This window comes from Fusarium solani, assembly GCF_023522795.1.
Source record: "Fusarium solani strain SB1 chromosome Unknown bctg00000008, whole genome shotgun sequence".
Taxonomy (NCBI): domain Eukaryota; kingdom Fungi; phylum Ascomycota; class Sordariomycetes; order Hypocreales; family Nectriaceae; genus Fusarium; species Fusarium solani.
Window position 1 is genome coordinate 1,806,484 of NW_027072148.1, and position 19,675 is coordinate 1,826,158.

General features: G+C 54.0%; 5 protein-coding genes across 5 annotated transcripts; 4 read left to right on the forward strand and 1 right to left on the reverse strand.

Moving 5' to 3' along the window:
* Positions 1–115: 115 nt before the first annotated feature.
* On the forward strand, positions 116–1,931 carry MRS44_012619 (uncharacterized protein; the record flags this gene model as incomplete). Its single annotated transcript, XM_046269416.2, has 3 exons — positions 116–809; positions 862–1,829; positions 1,884–1,931. The coding sequence occupies 3 exons, from the start codon at positions 116–118 to the stop codon at positions 1,929–1,931; spliced, it is 1,710 nt and encodes a 569-aa protein (XP_046132926.2).
* A 1,481-nt stretch (positions 1,932–3,412) lies between these two features.
* On the forward strand, positions 3,413–6,886 carry MRS44_012620 (uncharacterized protein; the record flags this gene model as incomplete). Its single annotated transcript, XM_046269415.2, has 3 exons — positions 3,413–4,171; positions 4,222–6,035; positions 6,145–6,886. The coding sequence occupies 3 exons, from the start codon at positions 3,413–3,415 to the stop codon at positions 6,884–6,886; spliced, it is 3,315 nt and encodes a 1,104-aa protein (XP_046132925.1).
* Positions 6,887–11,445: 4,559 nt separating this feature from the next.
* Positions 11,446–13,028, forward strand: MRS44_012621 (uncharacterized protein; the record flags this gene model as incomplete). Its single annotated transcript, XM_046269414.2, has 4 exons — positions 11,446–11,491; positions 11,544–11,769; positions 11,827–11,876; positions 11,998–13,028. 4 exons carry the CDS (start codon positions 11,446–11,448, stop codon positions 13,026–13,028), a joined length of 1,353 nt encoding a protein of 450 aa, XP_046132923.2.
* A 1,779-nt stretch (positions 13,029–14,807) lies between these two features.
* On the forward strand, positions 14,808–16,064 carry MRS44_012622 (uncharacterized protein; the record flags this gene model as incomplete). The annotated part of the gene is made up of 2 exons (XM_046272716.2): positions 14,808–14,868; positions 14,917–16,064. The coding sequence occupies 2 exons, from the start codon at positions 14,808–14,810 to the stop codon at positions 16,062–16,064; spliced, it is 1,209 nt and encodes a 402-aa protein (XP_046132922.1).
* A 528-nt stretch (positions 16,065–16,592) lies between these two features.
* On the reverse strand, positions 16,593–18,979 carry MRS44_012623 (uncharacterized protein; the record flags this gene model as incomplete). Its single annotated transcript, XM_046276090.2, has 6 exons — positions 16,593–16,761; positions 16,814–16,898; positions 16,955–17,216; positions 17,273–18,659; positions 18,728–18,862; positions 18,927–18,979. 6 exons carry the CDS (start codon positions 18,977–18,979, stop codon positions 16,593–16,595), a joined length of 2,091 nt encoding a protein of 696 aa, XP_046132921.1.
* Positions 18,980–19,675: the final 696 nt, after the last annotated feature.

The window sequence follows — 19,675 nt, forward strand, 5'->3', positions numbered from 1 at the left end:
CTCCATCTTGGCCCTGGCTCTGGTCCTACTCTGAAACCGCTTGTGGCAGCTGCCTCCTTTCTTTGCCGCCTAGCGGCTGACTTCTCGACTTCGCAACTTCGTCTTCCTCATCACCATGGCCGCTCAGGAATACTACAGTCAAGGCGGCCGTCCACAGCCTCCCTACGGCGCCGACTCGAACTCATCGCCTTACTACCAATCCCACGATACTCCCTCACCTGGGTCGACACCAGCACCGCCGTACCAGGCCGCGTACTCGGCACCACCCGATACTTCAATTTACCCTGCCGAATCCGCAGGTCACGTCCCTACCTCGAAACCGGCCCCTTACTCACCCAGCGATATATCGTACACACCGGCAGCCGCGTACGCTGCTCCTGGACAAAGCTCGAGCTCACGACCTCAAGGCCAAGGTCAAACTGAGCAGTCTCCATTTGACACAGTCTTTGACGACAACGCCTATCCGATGAACACAAATTCGAGACCGACGCCTTCCTCTAGCACAGGCGACATTGGTCAGCATGGTTTTTATCAGGATACGAGTTATCACGGCGGACCCGACCAGGCTCATGGACATGGACAAGGACAGGAGGCCATCCCGCTCCAAGATCGACCTGGAAAGGATGTCGATGCTGAGATGAACGACCACATCTATGATGCCCCTGGGCGGAACAGAAAGGGCAAGAAGGGCAAGGTTCGCCTGGGCGAGCTGGGCATGCTGGGCGCAAACAATAAGAGAATCCCTTGGGTCGTCTACATCTTTTCTGTGGTCCAGATTGCAGTCTTCATCGCCTGCATTGCTAGGAACGGTAAGTGCCTGTAACATTCCATGTGTTGTGATTCTTGACTAAACAGCTGCAGGTGTACTAACCGGGTCTCCCATTGCGACCAAGCCCGATTTCAACATCTTCATCGGCCCCTCGTATCCAGTCCTCATCAACATGGGAGCCCGATTTGCCCCCTGTATGCACAACGTCAAGGGCATCCAAGACCGAGAGATGCTCAAAACCTCGAGCGGCTTGCAGGATCCTGTCGTTTTCATGTGCCCGAACGCCACTAAGAACGACACTCTCTGCTCTCTCAAGACAGTTTGCGGCTTTGGTGGAACTGTCCCGAACCCCAAGTTCAACGGTGACATTGATCAGAGCCCACAGCCAAACCAGTGGTTCCGATTCATCACCTCTATCTTCCTCCACGCTGGTGTGGTTCATATTCTCTTCAACCTCCTGGTACAGCTCACCATCGGAAAGGACATGGAGAGGGCTATTGGACCTGTTCGATTCTTGCTGGTCTACATCAGTGCTGGAATCTTTGGCAATATCATGGGAGGAAACTACGCACCACCCGGCTACGCGTCTATGGGTGCCTCCGGCGCCATCTTTGGCATTATTGCTTTGACCCTTCTCGATCTTCTCTACTCCTGGAAGGACAGAAAGAGCCCGGTCAAGGATCTCCTTTTCATCTTCCTCGATATGGCGATCGCTTTTGTTTTGGGGCTCTTGCCTGGTCTGGACAACTTTGCTCATATTGGTGGTTTCTTGATGGGTCTCTCCCTCGGCGTCTGTGTTCTTCATTCTCCCAACTCACTGCGAAGACGGATAGGTCAGGAGCTTTCCTACTCAGCAGTGTCACCCAGCACTGGCGAGACGCCACCCCCCTTCTTTAAGAACCCTGTCGGTTTTTTCAAGGGACGAAAGCCTCTTTGGTGGGCTTGGTGGTTGATTCGTGCTGGATTTCTGGTCATGATCATCGTCGTTTTCATCGTTCTCCTCAACCGATTTTACACCAGCCATGAGGTTTGCAAGTGGTGCAAGCACATTAACTGTCTGGTAAGTTGCAGTTCTATCCGACTAAAGGCTATTCATTTGCTAATTTTTGCCTAGCCCGTCAAGGACTGGTGTGACTTGGGAAACTACGATGACCCGAAATGAGTTGTTAGAGCGTTGGATCTGCAACATGGCATTCTCAGCACCCATTCATTACCTATTTGGATACAGTTTATAGAAAGTTTTGGACAAAGGCGTGCTGGCTGAACTATCAACAAAGGAATGAATATCACGCATTGCACAGCACCGGCGTTGTCATTGCAGTTTACTTTTGAGGGAGCTGTCACAAACTCAGACGAGGCCAGCTCTCATTTTCGAGTTTGTTTTACGAAGTCATGATTCGTACAGTTCAGGGGACTCAACCAGTCACATTTGATCGGTGGTTTTCGGGACGGTGTTTGGGGTCGAGCTACCATCGTCCAGTCGACCGGCAGTGGGCAGGAAGAAGGATCAGGTACTTTCTCAGCCCGCTCGGGTCTTGACATGGATATGGGACATGGGTTGGGGATTTCATTACATGAGAATGCAGCTCTTGGCCCTCGCCGGGCTCAACAAACACGACGCAAAGGTCATGCGATACCCCGCAGGCTGTTGGCTGTATGACTAAAGAGTCACTCTACATTAATATCTAGTTACTTGGCGGTAGTATAAATGGCGTTTCTTGCCTCCTATTTCTTGTCCCTTTGTCCGTGATTCTCTCATCTCCTCGGGCTGCTTTTGAAGTGACCAAGTAACTACTATGTCTGTCTCTGCTATTTGATGCTCTACCCATCGACAAGTAAGTCTAGATCTCTTTGTTTTACCGTGTCGTTATTTCATGATGAATCCTTTTTTATGCATGGCTTAGCTGAATGTCCCGAGAGGGATGACGGATGCTTTTAGAATGGATGTCTGAATCTCTTGTTTCTTTCATTTTGACGAGGAGAGCTGGAATCGAAGTTCTGATGGCATGATGGAGCTGACTCGTCTGTGCAGATGTGAAACGGGGGCAAATGCATGATCTTGGGCACATCAAGTGGCTTGCTGGGTTTTTGTGGTAGGTAATGCGCGGTGAGGGGGTTGAGCCACGCCCCGAGTAGGTAGGTGAATTTTGAATAGTTTTGTAATTTTATTGAGAATTTGAAGCCAAATGTTCATTTTCATCCCTTCAATGTCGTCTCTTGGAAGTCTTGTCGTCTTCCTGTTTGAGCTACCCCAGATTCTAATGGGGCAGGGTCTCAGCCGAGATTCACACCTCAGGCTTTAAGAAAAAACGCCAGATCACGTGAAGTTCCCGACACGACCAAGGTGGGGCAAGTCACGTCACGCCCTTTTGGCAGTCGCGTTGACGCGGTTATGAGAGCTCGTAATCAATTAAAGTCGTGTCGTCGATTTCAAACCCAGAAACTGCATTGCCCCGTCCAACCGCTCAACGTCAACAAAGGAAGACGAGGGGACCAAATCTCGGGAACATCAATCACTCTCTGCCACACCCGATTTTGATGAAGCCGTGAATACTGAATCCATCTCCCCTTTCTTTGCCTTCCTTTTTCTTCACTTTTGCTTTCTCCCCCCTTTGATACCTACCATTCATCACCGTTGCCACCATGGCAAGCGCTGTCCTTCCCCAGAAGCGGGTGCTGGGCGAGACCCTCACTCGTCAGAATATCCCATCTTCCCCTTCATCGATCAAGAAGCGCAAGGTCGATGCCTTCCCGTCCTCGCCGGCCGCCGCCCGAGCCCCCAGCTCGCAGAACGACCACCGATCAAAAATGAACTCCAGCCAGCCCAAGAGTGCCTTTGAGTCTGAAGTTCTCGAGAAGCTGAGCCAAGACTTGTCGGACCGGAAAAAGAACAATACAGAAAAAGATCAGGCATGGGAGCGACCGCCTGTCGTCGACTTCGAGCCCGAGCGAGACAGTCTTTGTTTCCAGTCTATCGAGGCCGAAGAGGGGACATTGCACGGTGGAAGGACAACCGTCAAGCTCTTTGGCGTCAACGAAGCCGGCAATTCGATAATGCTGCATGTCACCGACTTCAAGCACTACCTGTATGTTCCTGCCCCTGTCAATTTCCAACCACAAGATTGCGCCGCCTTCAAGGCGTATTTGGAGACACAGGTGGCTCAGCACCAGCCGACCATCCATTCGGTTGCCTTTGCCATGAGAGAAAACATCTACGGATTCCAGGGAAACCAGTCCAAGCCATACCTCAAGGTCACGGTGACGGATCCCAAGTTCATTAACAAGGTTCGATCAACCATCCAACATGGCAATGCAAACTGGAAGCGCATGTGGAAGAACGACGGCGAGATCCAGACATTCGACAACATCCAATATGTGCTACGATTCATGGTGGATTGCAAGGTAAGCAGATGCACAACGTTGGTGAAAAACATATACTGATACTTCAGCAGGTCCGAGGAATGTCTTGGGTAGAAGCCCCGGCAAAGACCTTCAAGCTCCTTCCCGAGAACCTTCGCCAATCCAACTGTCAGATCGAGGCCGAAGTGAGCTATCTCGACCTCATCGCCCACGAGCCGGTCGGTGAATGGTCCAAGATGGCCCCCCTGCGAATCCTGTCCTTCGATATCGAGTGTGCTGGCCGAAAGGGCATCTTCCCGGAAGCAAACCACGACCCCGTCATCCAGATCGCCAATATTGTGACGAAATACGGAGAAAAGAAGCCCTTTGTCCGAAACGTGTTTTGTCTCCAAGAGACAAGTTCCATTGTGGCAACTCAGATTCTCGAGTTCGAGAAAGAGGAGAAGATGCTCAGCGAATGGCAAAAATTCCTGATCACGACGGACCCTGATATCATTACCGGCTACAACATTTCGAACTTCGATTTCCCCTACCTCCTGGATCGAGCAAGACATCTCAAGGTCAGCGGGTTTGAATACTGGACTCGAATCCCGAGCGTGGCGTCGAAGGCCAAGGAAACCAACTTTTCGAGCAAGCAAATGGGCAACAGAGACACAAAAGCCACCAACACGAACGGTCGACTGCAGCTGGATATGTTGCAGCTGATCCAGCGAGATCACCATCTTCGAAGTTACACCCTGAACTCGGTGTGCGCCAATTTCTTGGGCGAGCAGAAGGAAGATGTCCACCACACCATGATTACAGAGCTCTTCAACGGTACCCCCGAATCGAGACGGCGTCTGGCGCTGTACTGTTTGAAGGATGCCTATCTCCCACAAAGGTTGATGGATAAACTCTCGTGTCTGGAAAACTATACCGAAATGGCGAGAGTCACGGGTGTGCCGTTCAACTTCTTGCTATCTCGTGGTCAGCAAATCAAGTTCATCAGTCAGCTGTTCCGAAAGGCTCTGGAGCAGAAGCTCGTCATCCCCAACCTCAAATCCGAAGCGTCTGATGAGCAGTACGAAGGAGCCACAGTTATCGAGCCTACGAGAGGCTATTACGACGTTCCCATTGCCACACTGGATTTCGCTTCTCTGTACCCCAGTATCATGCAAGCTCACAACCTTTGCTATACTACCTTGGTGAGCAAGAAGGCGATTGAAGCGTTTGGTCTCAAGAAGGACGAGGACTACATCGTCACGCCAAACGGCGACACCTTTGTGACTGTGAAGCAGCGCAAGGGTTTGCTGGCGCAAATTCTCGAGGAATTGCTTGCTGCTCGAAAGCAGGCCAAGCGTGAATTGGCGGTTGAGAAGGATCCCTTCAAGAAGGCTGTGTTGAACGGTCGCCAGCTGGCTCTGAAGATCAGCGCAAACAGTGTGTACGGCTTGACAGGTGCGACAACAGGAAAGCTTCCCTGTCTGGAGATTGCCAGTAGCACAACGAGTTTTGGCCGTAAGATGATTGAGAAGACCAAAGAAGAGGTGGAAAACCGATACAACATCGCCAACGGTTACTCGCACGACGCTCAGGTTATTTACGGTGATACGGATTCGGTCATGATCAAGTTCGGCACCAAGGACCTGAAGGAAGCCATGAAGCTCGGCGAGGAGGCGTCGAAATACGTGTCGGACAAGTTTGTGAAGCCCATCAAGCTTGAGTTCGAGAAGGTGTACTTCCCATACCTGCTCATCAACAAGAAGCGTTATGCAGGTCTGTACTGGACGAAGCCAGAGAAGTACGACAAAATGGACACCAAGGGTATCGAGACGGTCCGACGTGACAACTGTCTGCTGGTGCAGACGGTGATTGAGAAGGTGCTGCGAATGATTCTGATCGACCAGGACGTCCAAGGCGCACAAGAGTAAGTTGTCACCCCTCCTCCGATCTGGGCTCCGAGATGGGTTAAGGTTATCACGGAGATATCAAACTGCGCGGGGCGAAAGCGGGATGCTAACGGAGAGATAATCTAGATATGTCAAGGAGACGATTGCGGATCTGCTGCAAAATAAAGTCGACATGTCGAAATTGGTCATTACCAAAGCGCTCACAAAGGACGATTATGCAGCAAAACAGGCCCACGTCGAGCTGGCTCAACGCATGAAGAAGCGCGACGCGGGCTCGGCCCCGGGACTCGGTGACCGAGTGGCCTACGTCATGGTCCGAGGCGCCGCCGGCGCCAAGAACTTCGAGAAATCGGAGGACCCCATCTACGTGCTGGAACACAATGTGCCGATAGATACGCGCTACTATCTGGACAACCAACTGGCCAAGCCACTGGGCCGTATCTTCGAGCCGATTCTCGGGGAGACTAAGGCACGCTCGCTTCTGACAGGAGACCATACGCGCACCATTTCGGTTGCGGCTCCCACCGTCGGTGGCCTCATGAAGTTTGCAAAGAAGACGCAGACCTGCATGGGCTGCAAGAAACCTCTGACAGGCAAGGAGGAGGCTCAGGGAGCGGTGTGCTCTAACTGCGCACCTCGCGTGGGAGAGCTCTACAAGAAGACGCTTGATCGAGTTTCGGACCTCGAGGTGCGTTTTGGGCGACTGTGGACCCAGTGCCAGCGCTGCCAGGGCAGTATGCACTGCGAGGTTATCTGCAGCAGCAAAGATTGCCCTATCTTTTACATGCGCATGAAGGCCAAAAAGGACCTGGAGGACGCGGGCCGTGAATTGTCTCGCTTCGATGCCGACCAAGCAGCCATCTGGTAACGAGGTTGCGAAGGAGGACGTGTGGGAGAAGAGAGTAATGATGATGAGATTGGCGACGGGGAGGGGATCTCTCTCTCCTCGTCCGTGTCGAGCTACCCCTTGTTTGATCTTTCTTTCTGTGGTATTACTATACGGATATAAGCAATTGTGGAGGAAAAGAGTGACTGGCAGAGAGGGATCTGTCGACCCGGGCGGCAAGACGAGGCCATGAGCCGGGATGCGAAATGAAAGAGAAAGCTGCTGGGACAGGCGCGGATGGATGGACGGATGGTACGCGCCCAGGTACAAGCATAGTGATTAGGCGCAAGGCACCAGGCGCAGGCGCAGGTATCGTGTTTTGATTTTGTTGTCGTTGAATGTACGTAAGGCGTTTCCGGGGGCTCGGGGCCGGGGCAGGATTGGAGCTGGAGCTGGACCAGGGCCCGACGTCATTGCAGATATCACCACATTTTTTATTATTTTTATATGTAGTATAGAGAATACAAGAGTGGCATTGCATTGTACGTTTTGAGCCTCGACGAAGGATTCTATGACATACGCAATGGAGCGTTGGAATATTACGAGGGACTACGAGTTTCGTCAAGAGTGGCGTAATCTTGGCACTATCCCATCAAGATGTTGCATGTTGTTGAAGCAACAGTGGAAACATTCATGATGCAGCTGTGGAAACATATCGTGAGCATTGGTGGAAGCATTCTGGAAGCGTATGCTTGCAAAGTAGTCGGTCACAAACGGGCCAGCAAGGGGCAACGTCTGTGTGTCCCGGACGGTAAGAGGTGAGGAGGTGAAGACAGGAGAAAAATGGCACGATGTCCATGAAGTCGGGTGCTTTCCAAGGGCTGCCCAATGCCTGTCCCCTTGAAAGATCGCCGGTCGAGGCCTCTGGGGTGTCGATGCGGCGTCTCGAGTGGTCGGACACAGAAGACATGACGGTCTGAACTCGGGAGAGGAGACCCCGGCCGTGGGCAGACCGACGGTGAAGCGTGAGGCGGTATAAACGCAGAGCAAATGAGGCACCGTTTCGAGAGGCGAGAATATCTCGGAAAACAGAGGAACAAGACGGAAAGAGTCGGAATCAGGGGTTTAGCCGGGATTGTTTTCCAGAGCCCCAGGGTGCGCAAGGGCCTTAGGGCCTGTCAAGGATGAGAGCCCGGGGGGGCGTGTAAGATGGTGGGTGAGATGCAGTGATGGGGGTTCGGGGATGGGATGCGAGACATCCGAAGGGTGGTCTGGGTAAAAGAGAAAGAGCGAGATCCATGGGGAAAACGTATTCATGATGGTGGTCGAATTTGCGGAATCGGGGGATTGCCGATGCCCTGGTGGTCGGTTGTCGAGTCCGGGGTGTCGACTAATACCCGGAGGAGATCCGAGGGCTTTAGGCGAGAACAACGAGATGCTGCGAGGGTGAGGGTGGCACATCGATAATCACAAGCTGAAATCAATGGAGGGCGCTGAAAAAAAGAGTGAATTTGTTGTCGGCCGATTATCTACCGTAGCGCAGATTCTTTCCTCTGTGGACTTCAATGTCCGGACGAGCGCTCCAACGGAGCTGCGAGAACGGAAACGGTGGCCAGCCGTGCTTTAGCCTCGGCCGACGAACTAGCATTGGGAGCGAGAGAGAGCCACCTAAAGGTGGCATCGCCTCACGGTGCACATCGCCCGAGAGGACGGAAGAAAGCGCCGGAGGTGAAACGTAGCGTGCGGACTCCAATCGGACCGGGGAATAACGTTGACAATTGACAACTATTCATGACTGTTACGGCAACGAGTCACGGACAGGAGAGCGTCGCAAGCGTCAGGGTCGGACTCGGAGAGCAGGGTCTTGGTCTCTCCCCCGGATTCATTTCATCCTGGCACCCCGCTGAGGAGAGGAGAGGCGATGGGAGGAGAGGCGAAAAAAGGCCGGTCACGGCGGCGGGTTGTGCCCAGCAGGCATGAATCGAAACGGACCAATCCGTTGTTCGGGAAGGCTTCGGTAGCTTCTGGTGGCCTGCCTTGCTGTATCGAGTTTTGAGGTCTTTGATAGTTGTCTTTGCCGTTATAGGTCAAAGAGAGCGCCAAAGGCAGCTGCCATTGGTTGGCTGTTAAGGTTGATGGCAATTGATTCTTCAAACCAGTTGGCAAGGCGGCCAATGAGCGGTCTCTGATAGTATCTGGTCTAAGGGTCTGGGGAGGAGTGCCCAGAATGCGCGTCGATGGGGCCACGGAGCTAGGGCCGTGAGGCTTGGGATGCTTGAGTTGCCCGGGGGTTTCGCTGTCTGCGGGAAGATGGAGGCGGTCGCCGAGCTTGGCAGGCTAAGGTGAGGCATCGTAATACTAACGACGTCGGTGGAATCTGGCCGAGGCCGGACATGATTCGATGCGCGGTATCCGTGCATCAGGGCACACATGGAGACCTCACTCGGTAGGTCCCAAAGAAGGCGGCTTTCCCCAGTGGCACGTCAGGGCCCGCACAGCGACATCAGTTACTGCAGGTTCGCATGGGAGCCGGGGCCCAGGGTAGCAGTAGCAGATGCAGACGCAGACGGGATTCCCGCGTGCTGCGCGGCCTCTGATTCGGTAGCACAGATATTTTATTTCCTTTCTGGGCTGTTCAGTCAAAGTTTGGGTTGAGAATTGGTAATGGATTGTTGATTTGGGGCTTGTCGGGTTTGGTCCCCGGGACTCAGCCCCATGCTGAGTCCTGCGTTCTTGTTCGGGTTTGATGGAGGCTGGCGTGTCTTGGGCGGCTGTTGTGGCGGCGGGAGACGGGGTTGTGTGAGGTAGATGCCTGTAAGCCCTCAACGGCGGGTAGACAGGCAGATGGTCGATGCACTTGGGGAGGACGACCAGGGGCATGCTGAGATTCACTCGCTACTGAGAGCCTCGAACGCGGGATGTCGTGATGATCTGGAGTAGTGTGGGGTGTTTGTTGGCTGAGGAGACAACGTCTTTTCCCCAGAACAGAAGCAGGAAGAGCGTCAGCCCAGCTCATACGTGCGCCAGAGCCAGAGCCAGACCCAGCTGAAGTGTATCAGTATCGATGATTGATGACGATGATTTCAATGACCCAAGAGGCGGCGATAAGATGTGCATACCCCCACCACGCGAGCAGCTGCGCGGCAGCGGCAAGCGTGGAGTGCACGCAAGGGTGGAGAAGGGGCTAGGAGCCAGTTGCCATCCGATGGACGGGGATCTTGATATTAGCTGGGATAATGAACGTTGGCTAATGAGAAACGGATCATGATGAATGAATGGCCAGAGCCTCGCGGAAGGCCAGATACTGTCTTGAGCGACAATGTTGGATGCTGGGATCATCGCTTTAGAAGGGATGTTCCGGATGAGAAGTGATACGACTCGGAGCTGCTGTGCTTACAGTACCGTCTGTACCTTCCACGACTTCTTGTCTACCTACTGTACGCACATTGTACCTGCCTCGTGAAGCAGAGATTGACAACGGAGAGGCAGGAGGGCTGGACCAACGTTTCCAAGCGAGTTTCGGAGCAAGCAGGAGCAATGCAGAATTGCGATGGCGGCGGCCGAGAAGCAAAGATGAGCGCAAACGCAGCCTGGAAGTAAAGGCTGCCCAAAGTTTGGTGGGGTTGTCTACCACGCCCACCCCCAGCCAGGCACGCCCCCAACGCAACGATGAAGCGCTCCTTCCACCCAGGCACTGGGTAAGGTAGCAAAGTAACTCATACCGAGACAGCCTAGCGTACCTGCCATGGATGGTGCATGGCTGCAATGCCCGAGTTAGGCACGACTTTTTTTTTTTTTTTTACTACCGCAGCGTGGGCAGGGACCAGAAGAGGGCGCGGACTGCAGGCCCGAATCATGGCGCACTTGCCAATTCTCGCTCGCTGACCTGAAGCTTTCATGTCACCGCCAACAGCAAAGTGGTCTGTTTGGTTCCCTTCACATCCCGTCCGCCTATCCATGCCCTCTATGGCCTGGGCCGCAACCAGACCAGACGACGCCGACCGAGGGCACGTCAACCCAGGGAGTGGAGGGCCGAGTACGGGGGAAGACCCCGGGAGGCGAAGGGGGGGGGCGTGCCTCTGGGGTTTATCGGGAACAAGACAGAGCCCAGAGATTAGGAGCGCCACGCAACGAGATGGGATACAGTAATGGCACTTTGTCTTGCGGAACGCAGGTGTGGAGTGAGTGTTTTTCTGTCACTGACTATCCTATCCTATCCAATCCAGTCAGGGCTCGCCGCTGGCAGAGTAAGCTTCCTTGTCGCATGTCGTATGCCTCTCCAGAGGTTAATCGGATGCGGATGCGGCTTGGGGCTTGCGGGTTGGGATGGAGCCCCATGGAGCCATCGACAACAGGAGGGAGGCTTGGAGATCTCTCCCCATCCGCTGTCCTCTCCAAGCATATAAACCTCGACTCCCATCCTCCTCCAGTCGGACCTTCTTACTCTCCATCTCCAGCTCCGGCATCAGACAGCTTCTTGGTTCTTATCTCGATCACCTCCCGCCATCTTTGAACCTTCCATCACGACTCGACTTTAAAGCCGACCTCCTCCACCACTTATCCAACACTTCCTTCACACAACGCAAATGCAGCTGAACACCATGTCTCACCTTCCCTCCGAGCCCGAGTTCGAGCAGGCTTACCACGGTAAGCATTTCTAGCACTGTCCTATCAGTATCAATCCTAATCATTCATACAGAGCTTGCCTCCGCCCTTGAGGGCAGCTCCCTCTTCACCCAGCACCCCGAGTACCGCACCGCCCTCGCTGTCGCCGCCATCCCCGAGCGTGTCATCCAGTTCCGTGTCACCTGGAACGACGACCAAGGCAACCTCCAAGTCAACCGTGGTTACCGTGTGCAGTACAACGGTGCTCTTGGCCCCTACAAGGGTGGTCTTCGATTCCACCCCTCGGTCAACCTGTCCATGTAAGTTGATCACCGCCAGGCTTCCTTGGCTGCATAGTTTACTGACACTCCCTTCAGCCTCAAGTTCCTCGGTTTCGAGCAGACATTCAAGAATGCCCTGACTGGCCGTAAGTAACCAACCTTTACGCTTATCTAGGCAACCTGCAACGTTCCTGCATATACAGCGGGGCGATGGAGGCTTTCTAGATGGCGCCGAGCCAAAGACAAAGTTGCTAACAACCTTCCTAGTTAACATGGGTGGTGGCAAGGGTGGTGCCGACTTCGACCCCAAGGGCAAGTCTGATGCTGAGATCCGACGATTCTGCCAGGCCTTCATGACCGAGCTGTCCAAGCACATTGGTGGCGAGACTGATGTTCCCGCTGGTGATATTGGTGTCGGTGGCCGAGAGATTGGCTACCTGTTCGGTGCCTACCGCAAGCTCCGCAACCGCTGGGAGGGTGTCCTCACCGGTAAGGGTCTTACCTGGGGTGGCAGCTTGATCCGCCCTGAGGCTACCGGCTACGGTCTCATCTACTACGTCAACCACATGCTCGAGCACGCCAACCGTGGCACTTTCGAGGGCAAGCGCGTCGCCATCTCCGGTTCCGGTAACGTCGCCCAGTACGCCGCTCTCAAGGTTATCGAGCTCGGCGGCACTGTCGTCTCCCTCTCCGACTCTCGCGGCGCTCTCATCGCCAAGGAGGGTTCTTTCACCCCTGAGCAGATCCACAACATTGCTGCTCTCAAGATCAAGCACCAGGCCCTGACTACCTTTGAGCACGAGGGTCAGTTCACCTGGATCGAGGGTGCCCGCCCTTGGGTCCACGTTGGCAAGGTCGACATTGCCCTTCCTTGCGCCACCCAGAACGAGGTCAGCCCCGAGGAGGCTCAGGCTCTGGTTGAGGCCGGTGCTTTCATCGTCGCTGAGGGTTCCAACATGGGCTGCACTGCCGCTGCCATCGACGTCTTCGAGGCCCACCGCAAGGCCAACGGCGCTCAGGCTATCTGGTACGCCCCCGGAAAGGCCTCCAACTGTGGTGGTGTCGCCGTCTCCGGTCTTGAGATGGCCCAGAACAGCCAGCGCATCCAGTGGACTTCGGAGCAGGTCGACGAGCGCCTCAAGCTCATCATGAAGGACGCCTTCTTCGCCGGTCTCGAGACCGCCCAGAAGTACGTCGAGGCCAAGGAGGGCGAGCTCCCCAGCTTGATCGCTGGCAGCAACATCGCCGGCTTCATCAAGGTCGCCGAGGCCATGCACGACCAGGGTGACTGGTTCTAAATGCAAGGTTTAAAAGAAAGCGGAGACGAGAGCGAGAGCCGCTGAGAGAGATTCCTTGAGACCAAACAGAAAGACCAACATACCCGAGCCGGCCTCACCAAAGGGTTTCTGGACATCTCATCAACTCCTCTCACACCCAGTTTTTGACTTTTTTGATCTGCACGGGAACGGTGTTGGACTACACTACACCACGCCTAGCTTCTGTAGGTTTCTTGTTCTTGGGAACTGTCTCGGGCATGCATTTGCGTAGGGCGTTGGCGGGGTTTCAAGAAGGGAATCCCCTGTTTTACTTGGTCTGGTTTTTTGATAGACATGATTTTGGGTCTGTTACAATTCGCTTATTCCCCCTTTTTAGCCCATGATAGTACGAAGAATGAAAGACGTACCTTTTTCTAAAGATTGTGTGTTTTGAATTGTGAATATGCTTGATCCCCCTTGACATGCTTCATAGTTGCCTATATAGGCAACCTAAAGCTTAGTCTAAAGTAAACCCTAAGGATAGTCCGGGTTAAATCTAAGCTTGTTTAGACTTCATCACCTTGTCGAAAAAGCATTATGTGTTGATGCAGAGATCTCTGGTTGATACGTGCTATGAGAAAATCTAGAGATTATCTCTGAGGGTGAGGTTGGGTTGGGGGAACCAGCATGTTTGTTGGTTGGATCTCAGGATGGCAAATCTCATGTCGCATGCCTGGGTCCCTTGTAGCTTGCAAGGTGTGAATGCAACAAAAACTCAGCCGCAACCCATCTGCCAGGGTGGCATCTCGGTGAAGGAGGGGGAGGGGCACGTCAGCAATTCTAACACCACCATCTCGTGATATCTACCGTGGTTTCGGGAGCCCGGGGTATATGGTGAGGTGAGAACTCACCAATCCTTGACCGAGAGCGGGGACTTACGGTGTGTGGTGTGCTTCTCTCAGCCTTGTCGGGGGCTTTTGACCTTTCTCCTCGGTGAAGTGACGATTTCACCGTGGATGTATGGATTGTACGTAATATCTCGGCCTGGTGTTGATGGCTGTTGGGAGGGTAGTGTTGAAGGTGTAATACGGCGTTGGGGGTTAAGGATGCCCGATAAAGGGGGCAGAAAATCATGAGGTTTTTTTTTTTTTTTTTGGATGTTCTAGATCGGTCATTGGCCGAGAGATGCTGCAAGAGACTCGCTTGGCGTAATAACGAGTGCATTTGCAGTGTTGAGAGTCTGATGTTGACAAAACATGAGATGGGGGATATATTGAAGAGTCTTGGCTAGATGCGGATAGTGGTGGCTACAAGTGGCATCGAAATTTCACATGCAAAAGCTTCCATCCTTCCCTTTCTTTTTCTTTTCTTTCCCCCAACCCATCCACACCCCCAAAGCCCTTGCTCATCCATCCCCCTAGCAAGACGGCATGTCGTCAGGTTTACCAGGGGATCCGTTTCAGTGGGTTCCGTGGTTCCCTAATTTTCGGCTTGCTTCAGGGGGGGCTGGTACAAACCCCACATTATTTTTAGGGCGCCGTCGAAGAGGGCCCCACCTTTGGAAAGAGCAACTCTTTCTCTTTTGGTATCCCCGGCCCGTGGGTTGTTCACCGGGTACGGAGCTATCAACGGACCGTGGGACCTCGGCTTGTGATGGCATCGATCGCGGGGGATAACTTCATATGTCGGAGACGACACGGCGTCTGTGGAGACTTGGACATGTAATCCATTGATGATTATATGAGAGTGGATGCTGGATGTTAATTGATTTGGTGATTTGATTGATACCATACATTCAACTTTAGTCTGTTGACCTTCAACATGGCTGGCCCTACTCCTCTACACGGCATCAAGGTCCTGGAGTTTGCCGGCCTCGCCCCAGGTAAGTTTACCAAAGACATCAAATCAGTAACCAACTAACATCCCCAAGGCCCCTTTGCCGGCATGCTCCTCGCCGACGCCGGCGCCTCAGTCCTCCGCATCGACCGGGCTCAGGGCACATCCGCCCGCGCCGTCCCGACGGAGGACATGCTCGCCCGGCACAAGGCCTCCATCACCGTGGACCTCAAGTCCCCGCGTGGTGTCGCCCTCGTTAAGCGCCTCGCTTCACAGGCAGACGTGATCATTGATCCTTTCCGCCCGGGTGTTCTTGAGAAGCTCGGACTCGGACCTGATGAGCTCTGTGCCTTGAACCCGAGACTCATCTATGGCCGCATGACGGGGTTTCGTCGGGATGGAAAGTATGCCCTCATGGCCGGCCACGACATCAACTATCTCGCCGTCTCGGGCGTTCTGGGCATGCTAGGCCGCGAGGGGGAGAAGCCACATCCGCCGTGGAACATTCTGGCCGACTTTGCCGGCGGCGGCGCAGCGCTGTTCCAAGGAGTATTGATGGCTATCATCGCAAGGCATTCTTCGGGGCGTGGTCAAGTTGTCGAGGCAAACATGGTCGACGGAAGTGCTTATCTGGCAACCTTTCCGAGGATGGCGCTCAAGACGCCACTGGGGGAACGAGGTCGTGGGAGAAACTTACTCGACGGGGGTTGTCCCTGGTACGATACATACGAGACTTCAGACGGCAAGTACATGTCAGTTGGAGCTTTGGAGCCGCAGTTCTTTGTGGCCCTGATCAAGGGGTTGGATCTCGAGGGTCAAGGATGGGAGTCGAAGCGGCACGACACGAGTCTCTGGCCTGAACTCGAAAGGTTGATGAGGGAAAAGTTCAAGAGCAAGAGCCGCGCAGAGTGGGAGGTTATCTTTGACGGTACAGATGCATGTTGCACACCTGTGTTGGAGTACAGCGAACTAGAGACAGACCCCAAGCGGGAGGGAGACCAGCGGCCAACGGTCACACTGCGAGAGACGCCTTGTCTTGCCGTCAAAGAAGGAGTTGGGCATACAGATGCAGTCAAGTTTGGGCAGGGGCCAGGGGTTCCAGGGGAAGGCTATGCACCAAAGTTCGTCGCGCCGGGAGAGGGAGGTGAGGACACTCTGAGAGGATGGATGGGATGGGAGAGTGGGAGGGAGTATGAGCTACATGAGGGAGGATTGGTGCTGAAGGAGACATCAAAACTATGATGATTCTCGTTAACGACTGACACATGAATGAGCGGCTACTGATGAACATATAGCCAACTATAGGGGAAATGATTATATATTCTACCTACATCTCGTCACTCTGCTGACGAGTCATCAGGCATAGTAATAACATTAGCAGCTAAGAGGCCAAGACAAAACCGTCGCACTCCGGCCAACGCAAATCCCCCATGTACTCCTGCTCCTTGATAACCCTCACAGCAACCAACCTCGCCTCCAAACCCCATCTGCCGTGTTGCATACATGGTCCAGGAAGCCATGCACCCCAATATAAGTCATTAAGCAGTCTACTCTAGGTCTCCTTCTGAAATGTCGTGGTATCGAAAAATAAAAGTGATGCTCGGGACGTCGTAAAAAAGGGGGGTAGGGTTTAGAGAACGACTGCTGTGCGGTGATCCCCTTGGAGCGTGCGGTTTATGGAGGAGGGTGTGTGCGTTGAGGGATACAGTCTGAGGGTGACGCCGGATCGAGAAGCGAATACGTGAGTAGCCTCGTTCATGAGTGGTGGCTTTACTGGACTTGGCTGACAATCTCGCTGGCCTTGGATAGAGACTCGACCATCTGCTGACACTCTTTTCTTCTCCGGATGGTAAAGTCGCTCTCCTTCAGGAGCTCATCCAGTGTGTCAGTTCGGTACATGTTCTCCAGCAGCTCCCGTTGCATCTCATCCTTGGTGAATCTATGAATGTCGTTAGACCATGCAGAGGACAGTTGCCGAGTTTGTTACTTACTGGACAAGGTTAAGCATAATGGCCTTGGGAACCATATCGATCATGGTCCGCTTGACAATGTTGTAGTAAGACGAAATCAGCAGCTCTGTCGACGAATTAGTAACTGCATCCACACGGAAGTGAGTTTGTCTCATCACGTACTGATAACTTCAACCTCAATGTTCTCCCGCTCCGACAGGGTGCCAGAAGCCTTGAGGGTGGGTGGAGGAGCCTCCATGGCGGCGGCCTTCTTCTTGTTCTTGGCTGCGAAGAAACTGCCAAAGAAGCCAGAGTTGCCGGATGACTCAGGCTCGGGAACTGTTGGGCTGGCAGCACGAGGAGTAGAAGCAAGGGGCTTGCCAGTCTTGGGGTCAACCTGGACAGGCTTGGAAGGGTTGTATCGCTCGTTGACCATAGCCATTGCCTATAAATTTGAGTCAGTGACGTTCTCGGATAGTCTTGTATCAAGAATCAACTTACGCGGTGGCCGTTCAAGAAGTCAGGGTGACCAGTGTTGATGTAAACCGACTCCATCGAGACCAGGTCTCGGACCAGCTTGTTGGTGGGCTCCATAGCCTTCTTGAAGAAGGCGATGACAACGCCGTGCATCTTCTCCTTGAGCGAAGGGTACCGGCGGTACAGCTGCTTGGCGAGAAGCTGCGACAGGATGCGCACCAACTCATCGTAGACGAGCGAGACACACTTCAAGCTGGGGTCCTCCAGGCGCTTGATCTGCTGCTTTACAATCAACTCGAAAGCAGTAGTGCCAACGAAGAGCGCCGGAGAAGAACCGGAAGAGTTGTACAGAATGGTACGGATATCAACATCCTTGACCACATCAAAGGGGTCGATGGCCTTGACGCCGTTGGAGTAGAGCTCGTGGAAGACGAAGCTGATACGGGCACCACCAGAAAGCTCGGTGCTGGACAGCTCAGTGTTGTTACCATCCAGAACTGTTCGCCACTCATTGGTAAACTCGGTGATGATGTTGAGAACGATGTTGGAGGTGTTGCCAAGCATCGAAGGGCCAAGGCTCTCAAGCTCGGCCGTGTACTTCTGCAGAGAGCTGGTGATGCGGGCCTTGATGTCGGGCAGTGTCTGCTTGATGTGCATCATGAGGATGAGGTTCAGCTTACGGGCCAGGTAAGGAGTTCCGCAGTATGAGCTCTTGTTACGATAGGCCTTATGGTTCTCGAAGAAGTTCTTCTCAGCCTCCAGCGCCTGGTTGATGGCCTTCTTGTTGTCAATGTCGCGCTGGCCTCGGTTGACCACGGGGACGTAGCCTAGTCGGAGAGGAATGACACGGTTCGACAGAATGTCGATAACGTCGGTTCCCTCGTCCATCAGATCGACCTTGGTGAGGACACCAATGGTCCGTTGACCCTCGGGGTCGACCTCTCGCGCAAGCTTCAGACCATCGGAATTGGCCAAATCTTGGTTGGCAGCGGTAACTGCAAGGATGATGGCGTTCGACTTTCCAATGTGCTTGAGCACCATCTCTCGGATCTGTCGCTCGATATCGCGGGGCTGGTCACCAACGGGCACCTTGGTCAAACCTGGCAGATCGACCAATGTCAAGGTGAGGACATTGGGAGAGTAGATGCGCAGGTTGATGGGAGCTGGAGAGATGCCGGCATTCCGTCCAACCTTGGCCTCTGTTTCCCGGTTGATCTCCTCTCGAATCTTAGTGAAGTCGTAGAACTTTTGACCAGGGACGTGGAGGAACTCTCCCCACTCGTCGGCGTTCGCTGCCTTGTCGTTGGATGTGTCGACGTCATCGGCCTTGACACCGTTGGATTGCGCAGGGCGGTTGATGAGCTGAAGGACGAGAGGTCGTCGGGTCACGATACCGGAGCCTCGGGGCAAGCTAGGATAGCTGTCAGTCTCCAAGCACCTCGCAGCACAGCACGGCAGAGGCGGTATGAGGCAACTCACAAGTCTCGACCGACGATGTTCTCCAGTACTGAACTCTTTCCACTTGACTGACTGCCCACGACGGCGATCTGGGGCAAGTCGATGGGGTTGTTGACGCCAACGGTCGCAAATACATCTTGAAGCTTGTTGACGAGCCTGAAGGTGCGAGGTTAGAGACAATCCACGGCCACCGAGGGGTTAGCGTAGCGGGGGGACTCACTGGATCAGAGCGGGATCTGAGATGCCGCCCGGCGTAGAGAGGTTGCCGCTCATGTTGTGTACTATGATTCTGACTCCTATATGCGTGGGATATGTGCAGGATCAAGTCGGATCGACGGTGACGGAGACGGTGACGGAGGGTGGAGGGGAGTAGTGGTTGACTTTCGGTAAGCGGTCGGGGTGGAGGGCTCCTGGAGCGTAGGTTGCGCAAACACAACTATAGGGGAATCGAATCGGTGTGGTCTCGGCGATTCCAAGGCTGGCTCAGGTGGAGCAGCCTGCGATGAACTGGATAGAAAACTGTCTTTGGCGGGCAAAGGCCGTGAAATATGGAAAATGCGTGGTGATGCTGGATAGAATAAGGAGGGACCAAGAAGACGACACCGAATTCACGAGCCTAAGCCCAAGGGCCCTAAGGTTGCGCCGCCCGCTGCCGGTGCTGCTGCCCTGGCTGGGCCGTCATTACGTCCCCTTCGAGCCACAGAGTGGCGCAGCAGCCTTGCCCAATCGATCGTTCCTGCCTGGTGGCTAGCAGGGGTCTAGCTTTTTCCCTGACAAGCGTGGCAGGCACGTGACATCACGTTGGCACCAGCTTCATCCAGCTGTGGCTTGAATCAGAAGGGTTGGAGGGGAATAATTCTGCAGCCTGGGCTGTAAACGTCACCGCGTGATGCGTTCCTGAGAGAAGAATATGGATGCCTCCGGTCGAGGTGCCACAGAGACGACGGCAATGACGAGGCCTTGCGAGAC